Source organism: Danio aesculapii, chromosome 17, assembly GCF_903798145.1.
Source record: "Danio aesculapii chromosome 17, fDanAes4.1, whole genome shotgun sequence".
Classification (NCBI taxonomy): domain Eukaryota; kingdom Metazoa; phylum Chordata; class Actinopteri; order Cypriniformes; family Danionidae; genus Danio; species Danio aesculapii.
In genome coordinates, this window is record NC_079451.1 from 28128586 (window position 1) to 28151960 (window position 23375).

Here is a 23375-nt window from a genome sequence, read left to right on the forward strand (position 1 = left end):
CTCTCTCTCTCTCTGTTCATCTGTCCACTTACTGTAAAACAAGGCCTCTTTTTGTCCTCAACTTCATCAGACTCACATGTTTCAAAGAGGAGGGGAAGATATAGGTGGGACAGATGAGAGAGAGAGAGAGAAAGAAAGAAAGAATAGTGATAGAAAGACAAAGTCTCAGAATCAGAGAGCTCTCATGTCATTTCTAACCATATCTAAATATACAAGTGTGACATTTAATTTACTTGTAAAACTGTCAGTTTGAGCAAGGAAACTTAACTAGAACAAGGATCTGAATCGCCGGTCTTGGATTTGGATATGGAAGAGCATCAGATCACAGAGAACGGCAAAATGCAGGGTAAACAATCTTTATTTTCCATCTGTAGAAATGCTTAAACCTTTATGTAATGGATTAGTAACACTGGTGATGTCTTCTTCTTCAAAAAAAAAAAGTTCAATGAATGGCTTTTGACAAATTGTGTTCATTTTAGGTGCATATTTCTATCAGGTCTGTGCTGTTTCTGCATGAAAGTGTATGATTGTGTGTTCCTGCAGGTACGGGGAATGACATTGATGCCATAGACTTTCAGGTAATCTAAATTGCTGTCATATTCTTTATTGCATGCTTTATTGTGTGACAACATATATTTTGAGTTTCATCGTTTGATTAATCTCTAATTCAAATCGCATAAACTCAACACAGAATACCACTGATAAGAAAATAAAAGTCATTGAGATAATCAATTGCTAATAGGAAGAGTGTGACTGAACTCAGGCTGGCCACATTTAGCTTAACCCTCCCTAATGCTATTGAGACTGATTTAAAGTTCCTGTCCCCTCTTGTTTAACCTTCATCCTTTTTTTCCCCTTCTGTCTTTTTCTGAACTGACCTCTTACGGAGTCCTGGTGACCCCAGATTGCTTGATTTAGTTGCAGGCAATGTGGGTGGAGCTAAAATCAGGAGTTGGAAGCGTGGTGGAAGATTTTGCCACCCTACGGCAAACCTACAGCCGACTGGAGGAGAAAGTCTCCAGCTATCAGCAAGACACCAACGACAAGATTCTGTCTCTCAGAAACACACTTAACACATTGCAGGTTCTAACACACTTTTTATATTTGGTGTGCTTTTACCTTTCAAATGATTGGGGTCTGTACGTTTATAAGTGTTCTTTTCTTGCTTGGATACTTTTGATAATAATAATAATAATAATAATAATAATAATAATAATAATAATAATAATAATAATAATAATAATAATAATAATAATAATATTCAGCAGGGATGCATTAAATAAATCTAAAATTACAGTAAAGCCATTAATAATTTAAAAGACTTTTATTTCAAATAAATTCTGTTCTTTTAAACTTTATATTTATACAAAAATAAAGAAAAATGCATGTTTTCACAAATAATATACAGCACAACTGCTTTTAAATTGACAATAACATCAACAATTCAGTTTATTAAAATGATTTCTGATGGATCATGTGGTGCTAATGTCTGAAGTAATAATTCTGGAAGTTCTATTCAACAGGAATAACATTTACATTGTAAAATATATAAAAAAATAATATGTTGTAATAACATTCTTTGGCATTATTGTATAGCTAATGAACTAATGCTGCCTTAGTGAGCATTAGAGACTTTATAAAACAAAAAAATCTTACTTGCTCCTAACTTGTGAATGGTAGTGCATATAATACATTAATAAAATATGTGACATTTTAATAAACAATTGAAATACTAAATATTAAAACTAATTACATAAATCGTACAGCCATTCTTTCCTAGAATTCTGTTATTTTTATGTTTGTAATAGTTTACTTAAATTATCTTTCTTTTTTTGTTTGTGTGTATGCAGGAAGATGTAAGTACAGCTCTAACACAGCTCTCTGAAGTTAAAAGCAACCAAAAAGACCTACAGCGGGACCTGGACCTCATGCAGAGCACACAGCACAGGTGACTTGACTTTCAGCCTGCAGTACATATACTATATCTCACCCATTCACATAAACAAAGCTACATCATTTCAAAAACAAGCTCAAAACAAGACAAATGTCATCAGATTTTTTTTTTATTATTATTTGTTATTATTATTGATTACTCAAACAGTGTGTATCAGAGACTACGACAGCCATTAATGTAAAAAAAACTTACAACAAAACAAGCAACCTTATGTGTATTATTTTTGAAAGCCTGAAATTGTTCATAACTTATGCTAAACCATTTTTAACTCAACTAAAAAGAATTATAAGCAGACTCTGCAACTTTGGTTATTTCCTTGGCAGGAAAGGCTCCAGGGGGGAGGGGTCGGTGGATGGCCACGCCTCTCTGAACAGCCAAACAGAGATCAGCCTCATTCAGCATTACATTAGCAGCCTATCGGCCAATCCGAGTGAGTGTAACGAGCCAATGTCTAAAGCATGATGTATTCTTGCTATAAAGATGTTTGTATAACAACCATGAGCTGTTTCACATGATTGCCTTTTAGTGTATAAGATGACTGCAGGTTGTGTTTTTGTGCTTAGACCCTTTCCCTGACCATGATGGACAAAAGAAGTCTCCAGTGTGGAGGGAGAGGAAAAACAGCCGAGAGCTGAACAACTCAACTATAAGTGAGTGATATATTTGACCCTGGATCCCATCATAAGTGTAAATCTTTGGAAAATGAGATCTGAAATCAATACAAAGATAAAAGTTGGATAAATAAGCTTTCCTTTGATGTATTGTTTGTTAAGATAGGAACAAAATTTACAAAATGTCTTTATAGAACACAATTTTACTTATTATTCTAATGATTTTGACGCAATTTGGATCCATACAGTGTATTTTTGGATCAACCCCTAAACTAAAGCAGAGGAAAATAAGACTGATTTTGTGATCCAGGGGCCCATATATGATTTATAAATTATATAATTTGGGAACGTGTTTCAATTTTACATTTGTCATAAAACATGAACAAACAATACTAATGATTTTTTTAAATAAAAATGTATAAAATCAACAACCAGTATTAAAATCATATGTCTTCTCAGCTCAGAGGCAGGCGGCAGCGCTGGAGCTGTTGGAGTCTGAGAGAGTGTATGTGTCGTATCTCTCACTCCTGTTAAAGGCCAACATCAGCTTTAACGGCTCCGAGAATGTCAACCTCAAAGACAAACGGTAATTATGAATCAATCTCACACCTATATGTGGCTTTTCAATGTCAAGACATTGCTCTTACAACAGTGCAGACCATCAGAAAGACAACTCATCAAACAACACAGGCCAATTAGTTTCTCTCTTGCACAGAAATCAGTGCTAAACAGCGAATCAGAACTAAAGATTATGTTGTGGAACAAACATCATTTAAAGTCTGCATGAACCGGAAGTTGCTGAGGATTTTTTTCAGTATGTTATTAATGCACTTCCAACTAAAACTGAATATTAAGTAGGGGCGGGCTTACTTTCTGCACACAATTCTCTCTTAGCAAACTAACAATAAGAGGGGCGTGGTTAAGAACATTAAGGACTGTAGAAAGGAAGGAAGGAGGACTGCAACTCGACAGATGTGAAAGCAAATGGTCAGATCTTGATTGAAGATTACCAAAACAAACTTTTTTCAGTAGATTAACATGCATGGATTGATGTGCGGATAACAATGTGTGTGATAACAAAATAAACATTATACATTTTTCATTTCACAAGGACTATAAAGATTTCATTAGTCTTTTCTTACCTCTTATTGATTTCAGTATTTGCACATTCAATGAAGGAAATGTAATGAACGACAGTGTTTTCTCTGTGTATTAGGCCTTTCCCTCCCTCTCTGCGCTTCTTGATTCAGCAGCATCTGGAGCTCCTACATCTCCTCCAGGAGAGAGTGCTAAAGAGCCACTGGCAAGGCATCATGGGGGATGTATTTCTAAGGCTCACCAGCAAAGAAGTAAAATGTTATAAAGGTTGAAATTGAGCTGCAATAACCTTACCGTGTCCTTAAATCCAATCTCAAATCTGTTTTGCAGAGTGATTTTCTGGACCATTATGTGTCGTATCTACGAGACCTGCCAGAATGCTTGACGGTTGTTAGTCTGTTCTCCTCTTCAAAATCAGGCAGCTTACTGGAGGTTTGCATAAGTATAATACACTCTTTTTATATTTAATTAATTAATTATATGTATATATATTGCCAAATGATGTTTAAGAGAGCCAGGAAATTTTCATAGTGTGTCCGATAATATTTTTTCTTCTGGAGAAAGTCTTATTTGTTTTATTTCGGCTAGAATATAAGCGGTTTATAATTTTTTAAACACCATTTTAAGGTCAAAACTATTAGCCCCTTTAAGCTATATTTTTTTCGATAGTCTACTGAACAAACCATCAATAGAACTTATACCCTAACCTGCCTAGTTAACCTAATTAAGCTAGTTAAGTCTTTAAATGTCACTTTAAGCTTTATAGAAGTGTCTTGAAAAATATCTATTAAAATATTATTTACGGTCATCATGGCAAAGATAAAATAAATCAGTTATCAGAAATGAGTTATTAAAACTATTATGTTTAGAAATGTGTTGAAAAAATCTTCTCTCTGTTAAACAGAAATTGGGGAAAAAAATAAACAGGGGGGCTAATATTTCAGGGGAGCGAATTATTCTGACATCAACTGTATAATACTTCTCCCTTTTATAATACTCCTCTCTTTCAGTTACTGAAATATTTGAGAAACAATTAAATTTTTACACGAAGGCTAGTAATTTTGTTTTTAACGCTCTCTCTTTCTATAAAGTGTCTAGTAAAGTCTATAAAGTTTCTGATTTGCTGCATGTGTTTGAGTCCAGAGTGACATCACAGGGGATGAGACGCGTCCAGCGCTGTACTCTCTGCTTCTACAGCCTGTCCAACGTATCCCAGAATACCACACACTCCTGCAGGTAGTCCGACTCAGCTTTATTGTCTTAATAATAGCATTTTAAGCATGCTCGTTGATTATGCATGTTCAATGAAGTGGCACGTAGTGAAATCACCAAGGTCAAGCATTACTAAGTAAAAGCTGCCCAATCAAGAAAATGCATAATACCCACTTTTTGATGAGGTTTGCTTAAAAATTCCAGTAGATCAGCAATTTCTGAAATAATTAGACCAGCCAATGAACTTAATTAACATTCAGATGCTCAGTTTGAACTTCAGCAGATGGTCTTTACAATGTCTACATCCCTAATGCATTGAGTTGCTGCCACTGGATATTGGTGTTCAAGGGCATTTGAACATGTGTACCTGCTAAAGTGGCTGTGTGTGTGCATTTGCATGTGTTTTACAGAGTCTCCTGCAGCAGACAGAGTCCGAGCATCCTGATTATTACCTGTTACTGGTGTCTGTGCAGCAGCTTCGATCCTTCATGACGCAGTACAACCATCTGCTACAGCACAACCAGGAGCTCCTCACACACAGCCACGCCCTGCGAGAACACACACACAACCTGTGCACACATCAGCAGGAGAGACCCTCACACACGCGCAAAGAGCTCAGCAGGTAAGGTCAGAATAACAGATATGTGTGTTTTTGAGTTGTTTGACTCACTGGCTGTTGTTTTTCCACATCAGGTCTACAGTGAGACAGCTGTATAAAGTTGACTATGAGAAGAATTACAGCAGCAGCAGCAGCACACAGAAGTGAGTAGAGAAAAGTATCACAAGCTTTCTGTGAATTCATACTGTAGGTGTTTCTTTAACTTTAGGTATGAAAAGTATGATCATTCAAAAACTATTTACTGTAAGAATGAAACAACAAGCTATTTTAATATGTATTATTATATGAGTTAGCCTTGTTTTCTAACATTAAAAATACACCATTGTCATTTTCATTGAACTGATTTTGTGTTTTTGTTGGCAGTGAAGAGTGTGTGTATTCTGCACATTTGTGTATTTGTTGTGCTTTATTTACAGTTAAGCTATAATGCTTATTATGCTCATTTATTGTTTATAGTTTATTATTATGTTAATTATGCAAAGTGTGATTTATTATTCATAAAATGCTATCCAACTGAAATTTTAAAATTAGACTTGGCAAGAAAGAATTGTTGTACACATTGCAAAAACAATGTATCAATAAATGCATTGTGTATATTACATATTTACATAATTGGGTTAGGGTTTGGGTTAGGAAATATTGTTAAGTGAAGTTTATTTATAAACTAATTTCGAAAGGATCTTGTGCTTATGATTGTTCTCAGCTGTTCCCGCATCAGCTCATGATTGATTCTCCAATCAGATGATTCCTAACTCACTATAAATAACCAGAGTTTTCTTATCTCAATATCTTCATCTTGAAGAACCCCCCTACCCACCCCTACTCCCCCTCCTTTCCAGATGGGCGACAAAGTTTTGCACGTTCTCCCCGTGCTCACGTAGGTTTTCCCCGGATTCCTGGTTTCCTCCCACAGTACAAAAACACGCAACTTAAGTAAATTGAACACACAAAAGTGATACCATAGCCAAGCTCTTAGTGAGTACACCTCTCCTCAGTCATCCATATCCGGCATTTAACTAGAAATATCCCTGGGGGAGGTCTTCGAGTACTACCTGAGCTCAAACTCCCCTCTCACCCTTCAAACGGGAGGAAGCCGAGGGCTCGAGGATGTCATAAGCTCAGGGCTCTCTCCTAAGACAGCATGCCAAACAACCACCATACCTGTCATTAAACCACCATACCTGTCAACATTGGGATATAAAAATACGAGATACGGCCCCAACCACCGTTACAAATATGGGGAGCAGATTAGCTTCAAATGATAGAATACGAAACAAACATTAGAAAACTGAAAATAAAACATAAGGTTTAGCCTTTTAAAATCAATTTACTGATCACATCGGTGTTATCGTATGCGTCAAAGGGTTAAGTGTGTGTTCATTTTTTAACTTTTTATTACCTTTTTTTTCCTCCATGTACCACTAAAGGAAGCCTGCGTAACAGTAGTTTGAGAACCACTGCACTGATATGTGCATAAAAATAAAGTATACTTTGACATTAACAATTCTATACATTTTTTGTGTTTCAAGTGATGCCTCTCGACGTAACAAGCGCTACCCTGACTATGAAGCGGCCCCCTATCACTACGACCCAGAAGTCCCATCTCCTGTGTCATTCCTATCTGACTCTGAGTCTCGCCACAAAGCTATTTCAGTTCCCTTGCGCAGCATACCAGAAACAGAGGGAGCAGGATCCGCTCTCGCTGATGCTCTGGGCCCGCTTTATCCCTATGGAGCCGGAGACTCTCGCTGCTCAAGCCCCTCTCATTCATCCGACTCCAGCATTGATATTGCTTTTGTGCGCTGCAGTCCTTCCCACAGTCCACCTCGACAGTCCCACAACAGAGGCCGAAGTGCTGGCGGTGTTGTTTACAGGTCGAACAGAACCTGTGTGTCTCCCGACTCGGCTGACATTGTGAGACCACGCCCTCTACAGGCTGTGCAGAGGAAGAGCAAGTCACTGAACGGCCTGCAGATGGACAGCATTGATAGCCTTAACAGCCAGACGAAAAACCCTGCCCATCCGAGGCTGGAGCGCCAGTCAAGTGGCAAATCAAGACTGAGAGCCAGCAGTCCAAAACACAGATATGAGACACATACTGACACAGAGGAGCAACCACGACTACCACACCAAAAGGTATACACTCACAAAGATATATATTTGAGAACTGTTGGTAATTAGCAACGACTAAAAATCATTCAGAAAACCTGCAATCCAATCAAAGACATTCAATAGCAATGTGTAAAGACCTTAGCAAGAAACCACATGGCGACAAGTCAAGTCATCTTCATTTCTGTAGCACTTTTTACAATGTAGATACTATATAGTACAATATTTCAGATTGTGGAACATTCTAGCATTTCAGGCAGGCAGAAGAGTAGTGATTTAATGCCCTGACAATCACCAACAACACCCTAACAGCCACAATGGCAACTATTCACAACAATGCAGCAACAGCATAACAACACGCCAGCAAACAATGGCTGTTTCCGAAATCACATACGTCCATACTATATTGTATACTAAAAACAGTATGCGAGCCGAGTAGTATGTCCCAATTTATAAGGTGCGTGTCAAATCGGATACGTGTACACTATTCTGTTCTTTATTTTGTAGTATGAATAGTGTAAGTAGTGCGTTCACACTGAAAACTCGAAAAAGAACAAGTGCACTTTAATTACCCGGATGATGCACTTATTCAGTCGGTAAAATGAAGTGTGTTGTGTTGGACACTTCAAGCACTCAGCAGCCGCTGCTTTGCTCACATAGCGGAAGGGGCGGAGCTATTGAACACTCATGGTAGATGACTTTATTTATTTTAGATTGTGAAAGCAAAACTTTCCTACGAGAGTGATTATAGCGCCTCCTGATGGTGAATGCGGTTATACTCACGGCAGGTATTATTTGGTAGTTTGGTCATTTATTTCACTAATTTGGCAACCGTCAAACGTCATCACGGAAACGGTTTGAATTTCCGCTTGGTAAAAAAGCACTAGTGTTCCATTTGGGACGACACTCCTTACAAATACTATGCTGATGAGTGTGCAAGTGCATAAGTACATATTGCAAAAGTGCGCAGCTATAAAATTTTAAAAACAGTATGCAAAAAGTACCCGGATGACCTACTACTGCTGGCGAGATTCTGAAGTGCATATCTGATGAACGCTACGCTATCCCATGATGCATCGCGAGAGAATTCATAAATGGGAGTGAAGCGACTCAATTCACGCAGGTAAGTCACGTGATCATGACAAAATGGCGGCTGTAGTACATCCAAAGTCCCTTTAAGGCAAGTAATTTCACTCTGCGGCCATCTTTAAAACTTCTCCAAAACTACTTGCCAAGCTTACGATTACATTACATATGACAAATAACCATTAAAATTAAACAATAACTGTCCCTTTAGCTTCATTTCTAAATGTTCGTATCACACAAAATCTGCAGAAACTCACGTCTGGTCCGAGCCCCTGCTTCGGAGAGTTGTCATTCTACATCGATCACTGATTGGCTCATGTACTAGAAGGTGGGCTTTATTCGCCATATAGCGATCGCTAATTGGCTCCTGTACTAGAAGGCGGGGCTTAAATCACCACCATGACAGTTACAATTTTCCTCCTTTAAAAGTATACGAGTGACATGTCTTGTGTATTCTATAGTCTTTGGTACATCCGAGTTCCATTCATACTTCTCACATTCATACTGTATAGAACGTACTTTTCTAACGGTCGAGTAGTTAATTCAAATGCAGTACTTGCTGAGTAGTAGGCGATTTCGGATGCAGCCATGGAGCTACACAGCACTGCCACAGCAACCACCCCCACACTCTAGCAACTGCTTAGTAATGTTAAAATATTAAGCCCTCAAAACAAGTAGCTAGCAAAGGCTTACTAACCACCAACAACACCCTGGCAACCATACACAACAAGTACATTACAGGAATGCATTCATAACTTTAGCAACTGCAATGCACTGAAACCTTTCGGAACCCTTAGCCAACTACATGGCAATTCCCTGTCAACCACCCACAACACACTTATAGCCACACACTAATGGAAGAGCAACTATTCATTGTATACTTTGTAGCAACTGCATAGAAACACTCTGGTAACCACCCACAACACCCTAGCAATGTGTTTAAATTAAACACAGTTTAGTAAAGTACTCTAGTAACTACATTACAATGGATTAAAAGCCTTCAGAACACCTTAGCAACTGCATGTAATTGTCATTTAAATTGCAGGTGTATAACGCAAGTGAGTGAAAGCTCATTCTGCTTGTTCCTCAGGACTCTAGAAGCCTGGTGTGGGAGGAGCTCAAGTTGAGGGGCGTGTCTGACGACTATGACCACACCCCATTAAGTGAACGTAGTAGGAAAGAAGGAAAAGGATTTAGGAACTCCTTCAAAAAACTCTTTAAAAAGAAGTGAGTTACTGAAAAGAGACGCACAGCGGCATTGCGCATACACAGTGTCCTCACATTTAAAGTCATGGTACTTTGTGTGTGTCAGGTCTAATGACGGAAAGGAGAAGGCAACAGTGAAAGCTGAATGTCAAAGCAGCGGAGAGATGGAGACCGTCAAAACCCTTCAAACGGTAGACATTGACAGAGGAACTGCTGTTTAAGCTCCAATATTAGAGCTTCTCCGGTGGTTTTGCTTCCAGGCAAATTTTACACAAAACCTCAAAGAGTGATCTGATGTGCTTTTTGGCCTTTAGTGTTCATGCATTCATTCATTTTCCTTCGGCTTAGTCCCTTTATTTATCAGGGGTCACCACAATGGAATGAACCGCCAACTTATCCAGTATATGTTTTACAGAGCGGATGCCCTTCCAGCTGCAACACAGTACTGAGAAACACCCTCACATTCACACACATACACTACGGCCAATTCACCTATAGCGCATGTCATTGGACTGTGAGGCAAACCACACGAACACTGGGAGAACATGCCAACTGACCCAGCTTGGACTCGGACCAGCAAACTTCTTGCTGTGAGGCGACAGTGCTAACCACTTAGCCATGGTGTCGGCCCATCTTTAGCATTTGGTTTTTAAATGTCTCTTGACTGCTGATGGTTTGATGTTCTTAATAACAGTCTAGCTGTAAGTAAACCTGGGTTTCTTTCATGATTTTAGAGATAGTGGAAGATATGACACGAAAGCCCATCAAAATAAAGGTTGAAGTGGTATCAAAATATGGAGTTTGTTGGAAGCAAAACCTTCGCCATTAGTAACAAATGGGATGTATTTTCTCCATGGTTTTAGGATTGTTTATTTACAGCTGTTTACAATTCAAATTGACCTACAGTTAAAGTCAGAATTGTTAGCCCCCCTGAATTATTAACCCCTAACCCCTAAATTATTTCAATGTCGTGGACAGAAGATTTTTTCAACACATTTCTAAACATAATAGTTTTAATAACTCATTTCTATTAACTGATTTATTTTATCTTTGCCATGATGACAGTAAATAATATTTATCAAGATACAGCTTAAAGTGACATTTAAAGGTTTAACTAGGTTAATTAGGTTAACTAGGCAAGTTAGGGTAATTAGGCAAGTCATTATATAACGATGGTTTGTTCTGTAGACTATCGAAAAAATATAGCTCAAGGGGCTTATAATTTTGACCTTAAAATGTTTGTTGAAAAATTAAAAACTGCTTTAATTCTAGTCAAAATAAGAAGAAAAAATATTATCAGACATATACTGTGAAAATTTCCTTATTCTGTTAAACATAATTTAAGAAATATTTGAAAAAAAATAAGAAAAAATCAAAGGGGGGCTAATAACTCTGACTTCAACTGTATGTGGCTACAACTCATTTTTGGTCACAATGATATTTGAGAATCACTGTTCAAAAATTGCTTGGTAAAATCCTTGAACTCGATTTATTTTGCATGCTGAAGTCAAATTTAATAAGAAACATTATTTAAATGCATTATTTATGTAAATATATAATTACTCAAAAAAGGTATATTCATCTATATCTTCAGGTGTCTTAGTTAAGGCTGCTCTTTGTCTGCCCAAATTCAGTGTTAAGACATGATGCTGCATATAAAAGCCCAATTAAATCATTGCTTGCCCAGACCCTACAGTTGGAATTTCTTTGTAAATACATTCATGCCTCCAAGCAGCATTAACATTCAGTGTAAAGACACTCTAATACCACTTCAGATGCATTAGATGCAACCTCTGTAGTGTACATGTGACAATTGTTCAGTTTACGCTGGGCTAGTACTGAAAGAATGTGGTGAATACTCATAAAAATATACTTTCAATTTATAAATAAAAACACAATGAAAAGAAAATCTAATTTGTAAATGTATATGTCACAATAAAATACAAATATTTCATGCAATATTTATTTTTCGTATATAAATTTGTGCATATACTTGTTTACGATTATGAATAAAATGTGTATGTATATACAGCACTCAGCAGAACTGAGTTCACCCCATTGTGAAAATGAATATTTTGATCCATTTCTCAGTGAATGTAGGCAATGTATTTAAATAAACAGATTTATTAAACAGATATATTTATTAAAATCATATTTTAGTCACCAAAAATATTTAGAAGTTATAAGATAATACAATTAAATTCAAGCAAAATATTGCAAAAAATTAATTACAATCTACAAAATTTCAATTAAATTTTTCCTTTTTTTTAATTTGATCTTAATATTTTTCTATAACATATAAATTTGGCTGTACTAGTTTTTGGACCATTATCTTGTTAGATAAGCTCCAGATTTGGCTTCAGTAGTGGCTAATCTAATGTATATGCACAAATATAATATTGTAAAGCTTCCTATTAAAAATATAAATTTATAAGATAGATTTGTGAGGGGTGTACTTACTGAGCACTGTGTGTGTGTGTGTGTGTGTGTGTGTGTGTGTGTGTGCGTGTGCGTGTGTGTGTTTGACAAAATAACACCATTCAGATGCATTAGATTGTTTTTCCCCACCTTGGTTTAATGTGTTAAATCTCATAAAAGAGTTTCACATTTGAAACAAAATATTGGCTTTATACAGTCTGTAAAACTCAAATTATTTTACACTATATACAAGACATGTGCATCACATTACACAAGAGAATGCAGCTGTAGTGGATGTGGAGTGGATGTGCACTCAAAGCATCCCATATCACATTTATGTCTCAAACGGAGCAATATTACTGGAAATTAGGCTGAGACACTTTCATTCAGGCCTTTACAAAAATCCAGATCACGGGTTTAAAACCGCTGTTATAGGGAGATCCTCTGCTTAAAGTACTGTTTTTCTTACTTTATAATAGCGCATGATCTTATGCAAAGTTTCAAATGCATGTTAGAGGTAGAGACGACATGCTAAATCTGCGCATTCAGCTAACGAAACATGATTTGGCTATTTTGAAACAAAAAGGAACAGTTAGTATTCAGATATGACATTGTACAAACTGATGAAAAGGCTAGAAAGCGTCACAGACAGCTACAATCTAGAAACGCTCTTTTCCTCCTTTCATATTTACACATACTGCATTAATGTTATCTCTATTAGCTTTCAGTAAGCCTAATAAATAGAATTTCTCGGTCTATTATGCCCTTGACATCCCCCACACACACACACATACGACAAGCTGAGAAGAGCACACGCATTTGTGCAAACGTTCACTAACAGTGTTTGGTAATGAACTAAAACATGACACTTGGCTTTTTTGCATACAAAATTAAATATAAAAAACACTTCATTTCTATTAATTGGCTCATGATGATGAACTAAACATGACGCTGTTACAGTATTGTGTTACAAAAACAGTCTTAGCGTGGTATTATCATGGATTTACTACCATTAAAGCACCTTAGAGTACCATTTATATACCACAGTATTTGACTAGAGTAACCCTTCAGAACCATGATATATATATGGTATCACCATCTGTATTACCACAGTTAATAAGCTTTAGGGGACATGAACGATTATACTTTAAGATTCATTTCATAATACAGTGCTTAATTCACTGGCTGTGCTAACAAAACAAATCTTTTAGGACTAACATGGCGCCCCCTAGTGTGTTTTTTTTCCAAGTTAAAAAGTCTAAAAAGAATAAAAGTGTCTAGACTTCCTAGGTTCATTCAAGTGCCCTGTGTGATTATTAACATTTATAAAACAATACGAACACTTAAGCTCCACTGTCTGTTGTTGTGCTGTTAATATGGAAATGTGCAGATAATGGGACATAAAAACTGGTTTACTGAATGCCACCAAATGAGAAAAATGAAGATAAACACATGAATTAGTACAACACATGAGCTGGTTAGATTTACGGACAATTCACACAAAGCACATTTCTGTATTCAATAGCTAGCTTTAAATAGTTTTTAATATATATTTATGAACAATTATAAGCATTTTAGGGTGTGTTCACACTGATAGTTCGGTTCTCTTAGTTTGTTTGGTCTGGACAAAAAAAGAGAAAATAATATATTTATTTCTGATGCCAGCTGCATAAACTTATATGCCACCATGTATAAAGTCATAAAAGACATTATTTTTACAACCTCAAGTCATTTAAGATGTTTAGCTGAAACAATGGTCTTTGCTGATTTATTTAATGCAAGTCAATGGCTACTGGAATTTGACTGGAGTCAAAAAACATATTAAAACAACACATTAAGGTCTTATGTAGAAAAACACTTGCTCTGGGAATCTATATTTACTCCAATATAATATTTATTCTACAACCTCAGCAAGCAGTAGTAGTGTAGCGAATCACAAATCTCACCGTTCAGATCACATAGTGGGTTTTTTAGTCACGGATCAGACCATTTTAGGATCAACCAAAAAGGGGAGGAGACAAATATCATTTGCTTTCCATTTATTACGAAAAACAGTACTGCAAGACATTTTTGGTTTTAACAAACAGAACCTGTAACTTTATTAATAATGAAATGAAGGAATAATCAGCTGAATAAAAATAAACTTTAAAATATTCAGTACTGTGAAAAATTCACTGTTACTACTACTGTTGCTGATAATGCTAAATGTAGAAATCTAACATTAGGTTTTGTACAACCCATTTTTTTGTCTCATTTTCAATAAATTATTAAGTTATACACTCATTAAACTTCATGTTTCATTACTAGATGTGTCATTTTTGAAGAATTATTCAGTGGCATATTTTTGATGGCTGGTTGTCGCCACCTATTGGTTAAATAATGTAAATGCTGCCTACAACTTTCATTTTTGAGCATGGTTAAATGCATATGATGGTGATTTTAATCTTTACCATAAACATCAGTGGTTTTATCTAAACTATAAACTGTTCTCCCTGTACTTCTGTGTTATTTGTCTGTTTGAAACTTCATAACTAACTCAAACCACTTAAGACTGAATCTCTTACTTGATTTTTGCGTTTTCAGATTTAAATGCAGAGGTTAATAAACATATGCAAATCACCATCATTTGTAGTTTATGTTGCGTGGGTGTTGAGATCCCGATGTTTTAATGATTAATCGTGCAGTTTACACTGAATGCATTGATGCAGGCTAAACATGTAGTGACAGAAAACATTCATATTTTTATATTTAATTAATATTTTACAGGAAAGCCTGAATTCTTTAATACATTGATTTGAATGATGCGAGAGGTGATCTCTCTGCGATCGTTACAAATTTAGGATTAATCTACCAATTAAAAAAGTTTTTAATCCGCAGGCCTCGTGTGTCTCGAACCTTGGGCTGTGATCCATACGAATCTCGGATCAACCGTGATCCATTACACCCCTAGCAAGCAGTCTATATAAAAGAGTAAGTTTACATTCTTGTGCACAATCTCAAGACTGACATCCCATCCACAGGCAAACGCCATTATCCAACAGAAATAATACTGGTGCTTGCGTTCAGTGTTCAGCATTAATCATGAATATAGTTTTTTAACTTAAAACCTCATTGTGTCCAAGAAAAAAGGCAAAACAAACGCGCTTTTATGATGTTCATTTTGCTAAAAATAATACTCATTATGAGTCCTTCATTAGCTACAGTATGTTTCCATTCACCTATTTTTATGTGCATTTTGGATATGTGAAAGTGTGTGTGAATGGTCCAACCAGCAGGCTGACCACATTGTGAAAAATCTGAAATGTTGTTTTGGTCATTCTAAAACGCCTAACCAGTTCAGTATTAGTTTTATTATGTTATTAATAATCTCCAGAATTGTTAAGAGCCTCTGTGCTTATTTAAAGTAAATTACGTTTTTACTTTTGACATTTGGCACCAGTTAATCAGGAAGTGACGATTTTCTTCTCTGACTCGTTGGATGGAAACAAGCTTTTTTCCCACGTCTTTTATGCGATATTCCAGTTTTGCGCATTATTTTAATTTCATCTTTGGATGGAAACATAGCTATTCTAACATAAAGGAAACCATTTTCATAGTTCGCAAAATAAGAAAAAATCCCAAATGCAAATTAGGTGTGCTTCCGTTAAGTTGTTAGGGTGGCTGACTGTAGTATTGGTAACAGAGTAACCAACAGTAAACAATGCAAGCATAATGGAAAGAGCTGATTAGTCACGTTAATGTTCGCTGTATCAGCGTTTATTCTGCAAAATGCTAATGTTTACATCTTCCATTTTTCGTATTAATACTTTTTCCGCACAAGTACAAAACCACCTAAAGTGAGCATAACAAATTAATTAGCAAATTAAGCGACTCTAATTTAAAATTTGTAATGTCCAACACTCGCCCCTCATGCAATGTTGTGCATGACCCATGAACATTTCCTGCTTGTTAACAAACTATTTTATAACTGTAACAAGAGGAAATTCAATCATAACTTAATGTTAAAACAGCTATCATAACATTATTTATCAATATGCAGCTCTTTTTGGATTCTCGGAAGCTATGGAAATTAAAGATGTAAAACTGGAAATGTGTTGGCACCATTGTTTTTGTTTACATCCCTCAAAATGGTCTATATATATGACCGTATATTTATCAGAACTCTTATAAAGTGTGTAAAGGAGTCAAAACAGCGCTGGGAATTCCTCTTCTGCACAAACAAGTGAAAATCTGACACGGTTTTGAACTGTAGTCGGCAGCATCAAGACTACAACAACAAAAAAAAGTCTGCTTGAGTTTTAATAGTCGCGTCTTGTGATATAATTCCTGTTTATGGTTTGTTTAGATATCTTTGGTCTGTGCTGTGTTCATATTTCAGTCTAACCGGCCCAGAATTTGATTGGAAGAAGACCAACTTCCCCCTTTTCAGTGTTCTTGGGCCACTTGTTTGGTGTGAAGCAAAGTTCAAATCAGACTGTTTCAATAATTCAGAGAAACTGCGAGTTTGTTTTAATCTAACCAAACCTTCAAAGTGTGAACACCCCTAAAAGCAAGAATGTGTTCTGTGTGAACTGTATTAGCATGACACCCATAAATAAAGCTGTTTACTGCAGTACTGAAAGCCACAAAGCTACCAAGATGGTACATCACCTGTAAACCAGGCCAGATATAAAAGCCTGGTTATTTGATTCCTTTTTAGACAACGGATGTACAAGAGTGCTGTGTTTTCACATTAGTTATCTCACATTAATCATGAGATCTGATAGTTGGTGTATCAAGGTGTCCGTTTAGCTTAGTTTGCAATATGTTTGTGTATTGAAATGCATTTGTAGTTTAAAAGCAAAGAATGTATCACTGTATAATTGGCATTTGTAATAAATGATTAGATTTGCTAATCACCGCTACATGCTATGCGAATCTATCACGCATATTAAACGGTCTACCTACGTTTGCTTGTACTGAAATATCGATTTAGCATCGATACAAGGTACCAGGGGCTGGTATCATACCAAACCACAGATATTGTTATTAAAATTCATCCGTAGTGTTTAATTTCAGCGGTCTTTGTGCAGTTTTTTTTCTGTAGTGTTGTGTTCAGTAGCTTTATAAATGAAAATGAGGTGTGTGAGTCTCAGGAACGTGACCTTTGTAGCGTGCATTACGTAGCGTGTGTTTAAGGCAGTGTGTTGTCAGTAGCTGTTCTCATGACCTGCGAGGATGTACAGATTACTCTGGGCCGTAGGGTCTTCAGTTGGCTTGCTTTCCAACACCACCACTCTGAGAAAGATAGGAATGTTTGTTAGAGGCGGGCTGATTGTGGCTTTGCTGCTGTATATGTGAGTGTTTTTATGAGCTCTTACCTGTCGGCTCCCAGCAGCCTGTAGGTTCTCGAGTTATCTGAGATCTCCTGAGTAATCTAAAGCAGAAAACAAGAGCAGTGTAAGCTGTTTTTTTTTTTTTTTTTGTATTGTAATTCTGTGTTTGACCACTGGGCGGAGCACTCATGAATAACAATATAGGTAAGACAGGCAATAGAGAAGAGCGTGATAGATGTGTGTAAGAACAAGATTTTTTTGACTGTGACCGTGATGGAAAGCAGCATTGAAAAGTTCCTACGTGATTCATGAGTGCATGATATATTATAGTAGAACGGTGGGTAGGAAAACTCAACTGTATTATGAACTAGATAATAAAGTTTGAAGGCAAACGATACTGATTTTTCGTGGCTGCCATTTTAAAAGCGAAAGTGAGGCTGCGGTGGGAAGAAACCCAGAAATATCGCCTGGAGTCACACAGGAACGGCGTCCGCGTCAGTATACCTGGCTGTATAGCTTATCAGCGAAGAGAAAGTGACACAAATTTATAATTTCACCACTTTTCGAGTGGCCCGATGGTCCGTTCTGAATGGATAGTGAAAATAAAAAGGGATATCAGACCTCATTTTCAGCTAAGTTAAGGGAAATGGCACTAGTTAGCTAATGTTCTCTTTTCCAAACACATATTTTAGATGCCATTTGTCAAACTCAGGTTAATGAACTGATTCTTTCACTATATTAGACTTGTCACGATACTGAACTTCAGTACTGAAATAAAAAAAAGAGGTAAATTGCTCGCTAACATTGAGGCGCTGTTGAGCGTGTTCTGAAACACTGTTGATTTGCCATAGTATTCATCAGTGCTCAACAGAAATGACTGTGATTGGCCGTGAAGGTCATCAGTTCATCGATGTTTATCGAGTGCAAACCCAGACAAGCAAAGCCGACTGATTTCGCGGCTTTAAAACGCTCCAGTGTCCTTGTATCTGTGTTTGCGTTCAGTGAAGTGCGGTGAACTGATGACCAACACGGCCAATCACAGTCATTTCTGTTAAGCACTGGTGAACACAATGGTGGTGTTTAAGAATGCGCTCAACTGCACTTAAATGTTAGCAGGAAATGGACATTTTTTTAATTTCAATACGGGACAAACTATTACAGAAAATATGAGGGTGTGCTACAGAGGACTGCATTGTTTTATGCAGAGAAGCCTCCCCACGGTGTTTACCTGGTGCCATGAACTGAAGCCTAGGAGGACACTTAAGCGTATTATTGTGATTTAGTTTGACGCCTAATACGCTTTAAATAGTTTAAATTAAACTTAACTGAATGATATTAAAGTGCTGTTTACCCCCTATCTGCACTTTGAAATCGCAGCAACAGCTGGAGGTTTGTAGTCCACAGCATGCTGTTGCAATGTTTACAGTGCTGATCCTATACTTCCGGGTTTCTTCCCACCGCAGTATCGCTTAAGTTTTTTAAACCGCATGAAATAAGCATATTACCATGATTTTAGTGTGAATTAGCATGTTGCTAGCATGTTTCCAGTTGGAATTAGCACATAGCACGCTCTGCTATGATAGGACTTTTGCTTTCCTTATTTAAAATGTACCGTGTTGTCCATAAAACAAAAGCAAAAACATTTATTTTGGAAGAAAATCTGCTTAACCTTTTAAGGTGCACTCCTTGAAAATAATTTTTGGTTTGAATAATATGCTGACACAACTCTGATAAACAGTAATAAGCAATTAAATAATAATAATAATATACGGATAAAAGGTCAACCAGGTGGTTACGATGCCTGTTAAGAAATTAGGAACTACTGACTTAAAGAAATGACATACCTCACTGTTTTTAAAGCTTCGTCCCTGCATTCCATGCTTCCAGAACGCCAAAACACTGTCCTGCAGACACACTTTAAAAGGACATATATAATCATCATTTAAAGCAAACGATTAATTCCACAGTCAATCTTTTACATTAGCTTAACTCTTACCTATTGCCTCAATCTGGAAATTAAAAGTGAGTTCCGTTGACAACTTCTTGTTGGATTTTAATCTTCCCTGTAAATTCACCAACTTTATACATCCTGCAAAATACAGAAACACAGTGTGAGCGGACACTGCTGGATAAAGGAAATGCAGGGACAGATCCTGAGTGACTTCAGAAACAATGGAAGCTTTAAAGGTCCCATGAAATTAAAGTTTTTTAGTATCAGTATTATTAGTTTTAAGGATGTCTATAAGCTAGTGTGCTCCAAAACAGTGACAAAATTGGCATTTAGAAGATATAAAACTGATATAAACATGTAAAGCTTGTAGTTTTTTTTCACTTATGCCTAAATCAATTGGATTAACAGTTTTTCTCATTACCTCAAATGTTTCTCATCAAATCCTGACCAATTAAATGCTCTCTAGTATCTGACATGCTCCGCCCCCTTCAAGACGCTTCAAATTTGATGCGCTTGAGCTCTTACTGGCAGAGTGGTGATAAAGCAAAACGCTATTAGCTGTTTTTTAAAAAGGGGAGGAGCTACACTATGTCCCACACTCTGTTCGTGTTTTGGTTGACATTACGTCAAACATGCACATTTTAAAGCACTTCACGGGACCTTTAATTGTTAATAAAAGTAATAATTTAACAACAAAAACAACAAATGGACATGGCAGCAAAAATGATAAGATGGTGAACACAGAAACACAGAAAACAAATTCAAAACAAGGTAATACAAACTAAAAGTCCAAGAAATAAGATTAACCTCATGAGTTTTTACACTTATATTATTCTGGCCAAACTAAAAAAAATAAGACAGTAGAAAAATATAAAAGGAAAAACTGTGAAGAAAAAAAGAAAAGAAAAATAATTTAAATTTCACAGGAGGGCTAACAAAGTTGTCCTCAACTGTAAATAAATCCGTATTATATATGTGTAACATGTCTATTATTATATTGAATGACATTTTCATTCACTTAAGATTATATTTTACATTATCATGAAAATAAATGTGCGTTAATTACTTACGATCTAGGCAGACGAGGACAGTGTCTCTCTCCAGCTGAGTCACATGAATGACACACGTCTGAGGTGTTTCTGAAACCACATGACACAACACGCTCTCAAACAAAACCTAAGAGCAAAGCTATATTTTTTTTTAGCTTCCCCAAACAAATGAGTCTCTCTGACACTGACCGGGTTCCGTGAACGCCGGGTTGCCAGCATTGGGATCGACGGTGCCAAAAGTGACCACCTGATCAGGGAGACTTCCTTTACTGACCGCCACACAAACCACAGGATAATGCTGTTCAGGAACCACCAACATCTCAAACACTTCTAATGGACACGGCAGGGTGAGCTCTATGCTCTGGACAGAGACAAATATACACAGCGTTATATATTTGATGCTTATTTGATGTGTAAGCTGAGAAAATATTACATACTATATTTCTTCTATGCTAATGAAGGACTACAGAGACATCCAAGCGCAGGATGAGTCCTCCTGGCAGGCCAGAGTTCATCACAGCCCCAATACACATCTCATTTGACCGTTTATGACTTCAGGATTATAGTGATGAAATCAACAGAGACATTGAGGAATTTTAATTTACAATATATTTACTATTGTTGGATCATGGCCTGATGTGAGTATGTTAATGCACTTCTCCCCCACTTTATCTCCTCAACTTAGCTTTCATGTTTAGCTGGTTTTGGGGGTTGGTTTTCACTCATGTTTGACAATGCTTTGCTCAGGGTATGATAAGAAGAGGTAACTGTTGATCAGGGAGAAAGGCTTTTACTCTGCATCTCCCGCACACCAGTGCGTAGCCTCTGGCGTGGACAGATTCACTGTCTTTGTTACATAACTGTTCATATGTTACAGCTATGTTACTCTATACAGTATGTTAGTTAGTTTCTTTCTACTGTCTGTATATTTAAATAGTAACTTAATAAACAACTTTGCCTGCTTTAAGGCGTTGAGATTCTTTCTCTTTATCAATGATAACAACTTTAATGGAGTCAGATTAATTACAATAGAGTCAAATAAGTAATTGATTTAAACATGCCATACTTCAACTGCATTCTGTTTCCGATTATTAGTTCAGAATAGCAGCGTAAGCTTCAAGCCTTACAGATGTTTATTTCTCTGTTTCTTTTACTTACCTTTATGAGCATGAAGCGCTGCATGGCTTCCACCCATTCAAAAAGCATTACGCTCGACTGAAAAGCTCCACAGAGGTACTTGTGACCTGTGTACGGGTTTCGCACTACATACACACAGAAACAATTCATGTTAGACTGTATTCATGCAAAGAATTGCAATACTTTTGTGCAATTTGCGATTATAATGTTTATATCAAGTGCATATACAGTATATGTGAAGATTTAATTGTTCTTCTAATATACCCAAGTAAAGGTTAACAGCAATGAGAAACTTCACTGTTTTAATAAACTTATTTTAATCTTCTGGAGAGTTTTGTTTCTACTTAGTTTGGCTGGAAAAATTAAAAACTGCTAAGGTAAATATTTGTATCCTCCTTAAAATTGTGTTTGTTTTTTTGCTTGGCTACAGAACAAACTACTGTTGTCCAATGACTTGCCTAGTTAACCTAATTAACCTAGTCAAGCCTTTTAAATTGCAATTTAAGCTGAAAAAAGTATCTCGCAAATTAACTAGTATAATATTATATACTGTCATAATAGAGTATATGCAGAGTTAGTGTTTCTTTCCATACTGATACACTTCCAGTGAACTGTTAATGTGAATTTTCCCATTTTCTACAGTTCCTTTAACAGCATTGATATTGCAATGTAATTAAAATATAATTAGTTGAATAGACTTTGGCATTCATTTAGTTGCTCAAGCGTAACATGAGATGAAAATCCATTTACACGCACGCGCCTGTCAGAATTAGCAGGCTCCATTGAATATACTGGGGTAAAATAAATGTTCATATTTTAAAGACATGGCGAGGAAAAATGTAATTTAATGCAGTGCTTATTGTACATTCTGTGACCCACTTTATATCGGATATCACTCAGCCAGTGGAGCTGATTTTTAAAGAAAACAGACCCGATTTTGTAACTGCATAGAGTTCACCGGAAGCGCTTGACCCATGTAAATGACAAATTAAAAGTCTTTCTGCATACTTCCGCATCTACCCAATAGGGCTGGGCCGATAAATGATATTATATCAAATCGTTATAAAATTTATGTCAATAACAATGATAAGCTCTGGACTTTTTAACTCTATATTGATCTAAGAGCCAATCACACAGCAGAATTGTGCAATAGGAATCTAAAAATGCGTTAATATTAGAGATGGACAGAATTTTCAGCCACCGAAAATGTTAAACCATTTAATCGACTCTCTAATCTTTGTGGCTTCAGTCACTGTTGGTGTACTCTTTTAAATCTGGAAGCATTAACAACTTATATCAAATATATATTGCTATTGTTCAATATAGAAAATAATTATAGAGACTACATTTTTGCCCTATCACCCAGCCCAATGTCATAATGGCAAAGACAACAGAAATGAGTTATTAATCATTAATAAAACTATTATGTATTAAAATGTGTTGAAAAAAAATCAAAGCATTTCAATTTAAATATAAAAACCACTCAATTTCATAGGAGTGGATAATAATTTAGTTTGAATGTATTTATACTGACCGACGCAGCATTTCTGGCAGCCCCTTGTTTCTGGTATTTTATTGGACACGGTAAACTTCCTGAAAGAAATGCATTA

At 36.5% G+C, this 23375-nt stretch overlaps 2 protein-coding genes across 3 annotated transcripts in view; one reads left to right on the forward strand and one right to left on the reverse strand.

The window, feature by feature from the left end:
• The first annotated feature begins 20 nt into the window (after positions 1–20).
• Positions 21–11583, forward strand: arhgef33 (Rho guanine nucleotide exchange factor (GEF) 33). Its single transcript, XM_056477397.1, has 15 exons — positions 21–346; positions 544–578; positions 919–1083; positions 1851–1948; positions 2278–2384; positions 2518–2604; positions 3025–3151; positions 3782–3914; positions 3994–4095; positions 4807–4899; positions 5286–5497; positions 5569–5637; positions 7024–7630; positions 9780–9916; positions 10002–11583. Exons 1-15 carry the CDS (start codon positions 307–309, stop codon positions 10114–10116), a joined length of 2127 nt encoding a protein of 708 aa, XP_056333372.1. The 5' UTR covers positions 21–306; the 3' UTR covers positions 10117–11583.
• An 866-nt stretch (positions 11584–12449) lies between these two features.
• Positions 12450–23375, reverse strand: part of map4k3b (mitogen-activated protein kinase kinase kinase kinase 3b) — a 35515-nt gene continuing 24589 nt past the window's right edge. For both annotated transcript variants that reach the window (XM_056476440.1, XM_056476439.1), the window contains 8 exons: positions 23300–23358; positions 21787–21890; positions 20818–20989; positions 20650–20718; positions 19625–19717; positions 19473–19543; positions 17674–17729; positions 12450–17590 (listed from right to left, as the gene is read on the reverse strand). In XM_056476440.1, coding sequence (XP_056332415.1) covers positions 17503–17590; positions 17674–17729; positions 19473–19543; positions 19625–19717; positions 20650–20718; positions 20818–20989; positions 21787–21890; positions 23300–23358 — 712 coding nt within the window. In that variant the 3' untranslated portion in view covers positions 12450–17502. The remainder of the gene's footprint in view (positions 17591–17673; positions 17730–19472; positions 19544–19624; positions 19718–20649; positions 20719–20817; positions 20990–21786; positions 21891–23299; positions 23359–23375) is intronic.

Bases quoted from the DNA above. Each gene is read 5' to 3' on its own strand.
- arhgef33 (XM_056477397.1), top strand. From the start codon at position 307: ATGGAAGAGCATCAGATCACAGAGAACGGCAAAATGCAGG. The intron at 3,152-3,781 runs GTAATTATGAAT...TCTGTGTATTAG, and splicing joins GTCAACCTCAAAGACAAACG to GCCTTTCCCTCCCTCTCTGC. The intron at 3,915-3,993 runs GTAAAATGTTAT...TCTGTTTTGCAG, and splicing joins TAAGGCTCACCAGCAAAGAA to AGTGATTTTCTGGACCATTA.